The sequence below is a fragment of the Glandiceps talaboti genome, chromosome 4 (assembly GCF_964340395.1).
Source record: "Glandiceps talaboti chromosome 4, keGlaTala1.1, whole genome shotgun sequence".
Lineage (NCBI taxonomy): Eukaryota > Metazoa > Hemichordata > Enteropneusta > Spengelidae > Glandiceps > Glandiceps talaboti.
The window spans coordinates 20377181-20380038 of NC_135552.1; the positions used below are offsets into that span (position 1 = coordinate 20377181).

Below are 2858 nucleotides of genomic sequence, written 5' to 3' on the forward strand. Positions count from 1 at the left end.
ATAAAACGGGCGAAGAAGAAAACGAAGAAGACAAGAAAATTTGTAAAGGTTGTAATAATCCTCAGAAAGATTCGTATAAACTTCCAAAGTGTAAACATAGACTATGTCGTGATTGCATGGACAAAACAAGGAAATCAATGAAATGTTGTGTATGTGATAAAATGTACTGGCCACCGCAAGGGAAGCAGCCTAAAGGAACAATGACGTGTGTGACTGACAAGACAATTCACTTACCAGGATATGAGAAAAAGAACACTCTCATCATCACCTATGACTTCGCTGGAGGCGTCCAAGAGGTGAATGTCTTTAATTGTTTCTAAAGAACTCTTCAATCAGTTGGATTAAAAACGTATGCCCCTTTTCAAACATTCTCTCAAGTTAAAGTGCAATTTTTTCTACCGACTCAATGACAAACAATGCGTCTTGGACGGTGCCGTAAAAGAGGGTGTGGTTTACGACGATTTTTTTCAAATTGTTTGATTCTCATTATGTCGTTTTCTTTCCATTGCAGGCCGGCCATCCCCGTCCCGGACAAATACACACAGGATCTGTCTACAAGGCATATCTTCCTGATATAAGGGATGGGCAAAAGCTACATAAACTTTTAAGGAAAGCATTCGACCAAGGGTTGGTGTTTGGCATCCTTGCATCGGAGTCAAAAGATGAAGCTTGTACTATTGTATGGAGGGATATTGTTCACAAAACTAGTATAACTGGAGGCCCAGAAAGGTAAAACTTATAAAAGTTTAATATCTTGTTTTCCTAATAAAGCATATTGAAACTTAAAGTGGCACAAGCTGAAATTATTAGTTTTTTACTCAGGTAAGAAAACCTTAAATAAAATCATATTCCAGTATCTCATTAATGTCAATGCATATCTTCTATGACATTACAATTGTCTTCTGGCATTGTTAGAACAGTTGATTACATAGTAGGGATTTCCTGAACATTTTTTGATACGTAGGATAAATTACGTCATCGGATTGTTTATGGGTTATATATCCTAATACCATGTTTGAGTTCAGGCAATTGCAAGTGTAGTTGAAGTATACATCAGTAAAGTAGAAAACTACAAGTACCTTTTAAATATGCAGCAAAAATATGCAAAAACTACGCCCGGATACAGCTTGTGCCCCCTAAATGGTTTTTAGTCAATATAACTCAACATACACAGCATTCAGAGAGATTCTTGACACAATGACAACTGCCTATCATTCTCTTTTCACACCATACAGGTTTTTTTGTACATTACAAATAGGCAGGACTTTAGTTTTCACAACAATCCCACATTTTTTTGTTGGTTTATACATTTGTCCACATGTCTCATTAATAGCAGCGACTCAAGTCATGGAAATTTCCATAGAGTTTCAGAATATGATCTGCCACTGTTTGCTAAAAATGTCATTTTCTCAATTTGTTTTTGAAGTAATAATTAATACCTTGATATTTCTGTTTTCCACATCGTTAGATTATTCGTCCTTTACAAAACAAAGCAAATAAATTTCCATCGTTCTGTGAAAGTTCTCCACCATTGTTTTGCAAATGTTGTCGTTCGTAATAGCAATAGCAAGACCAATACCTGTCTTCCTGCATGAAACGGGAGTGAATCCCTTGCTCGTGATAAATTTTCCTAATGATGAACGATAATCAGCTATGTGATTCCATTGTAGAGTTCTCGGAAATTTCCCTCCAACCACAGACAACTAACAAGGTTGTCTGTGCTCCAACCGAGTTAGAAACCGAATTTATACTTTCAGGTTATGCAGTTGTCTTGAACCTAACAATAGCAGAATACCGTCTAACTGTTGTCATTTGTATTCTTATAACAGTAACGGATATCCTGACCCTGACTACCTAAAACGACTCCGGGAACAACTGAAAGTGAAGGGTATTAAATAGTTACAAGGCTGGAACCAGTGTCAGAGGGACAGAGGGAGGCAGTTTATTTGTCAGACGACTTGAATAAGACTGATACACTGATATTTGATAGAGACGCTGAGGATTAATACAGGAGAGGGTTGAGAGCTTGTAACAAAGACTGACTATTCCAGCTCTGTATTGATTATTATCACCAGCTAAAACAATTTAAATCTGCAGTAAAAAAAACCTGTATAAAGTGACAGTACCGTGACGTCATATTTTACAAAAACAACAACTGCATATTAGGGTCGTTTGCATGTTACTCATCATGGCATAACGTTGTTAGAGTGGCCATATGGATGAGGGTATTTATTTTGGATTTTTATTTGATAAAACAATTTTATCATCATGATGGCTTCCTACTTGAGAAAATCAAATTGTGAAACAACATATGTTAAGTCTTTGTTTGTAACTCAGTAAATTGAAAAAGCATAACGAATGTGTAAAATGTTTGTTGTTGTACGTATATGTCTGATATGCATACATATATTTATGAAGTATGCTTATATATAAAGGTTGCACTTTAGCGTGAAACAGAGACAAATAAAGAAGAAAACCACGACATATTCTGGATTTATTATTACAAAGTTATTCAAACGTTGAAGTACTTTACACCATTTAGTTTTTTTTATTTATTTCATAAACGTTTTGCGAGATATTACAAAACGAATAACCTCAAGTTGATACAATCAAGTAAATAACCACAAAGTGATAACAACATAATTATTCTAATACCTTTAATGGGCAATAGGGATTATATATAGCATTTATCATTTATCAGTTAAATAAAAGTAGACGTGTCTGAACAATGTGGAACAATACTTATTCATATTGATCTCCACTCATGACAAGGTCAGTGAATCATCACAACCACTGTTGATTTTTATTGACACCCATAAAAAAAGAAAGTTAGGGCCGCGGGAAAAAAATACGCGCTT

At 35.2% G+C, this 2858-nt stretch overlaps 1 protein-coding gene across 1 annotated transcript; it reads left to right on the forward strand.

Annotated features, from left to right (window-relative positions):
* Positions 1–179: 179 nt before the first annotated feature.
* LOC144433527 (putative E3 ubiquitin-protein ligase DTX3) lies at positions 180–2362 on the forward strand. The gene is made up of 3 exons (XM_078121834.1): positions 180–296; positions 512–729; positions 1830–2362. The coding sequence occupies exons 1-3, from the start codon at positions 201–203 to the stop codon at positions 1897–1899; spliced, it is 384 nt and encodes a 127-aa protein (XP_077977960.1). The 5' UTR covers positions 180–200; the 3' UTR covers positions 1900–2362.
* The last annotated feature ends 496 nt before the right edge of the window (positions 2363–2858 follow it).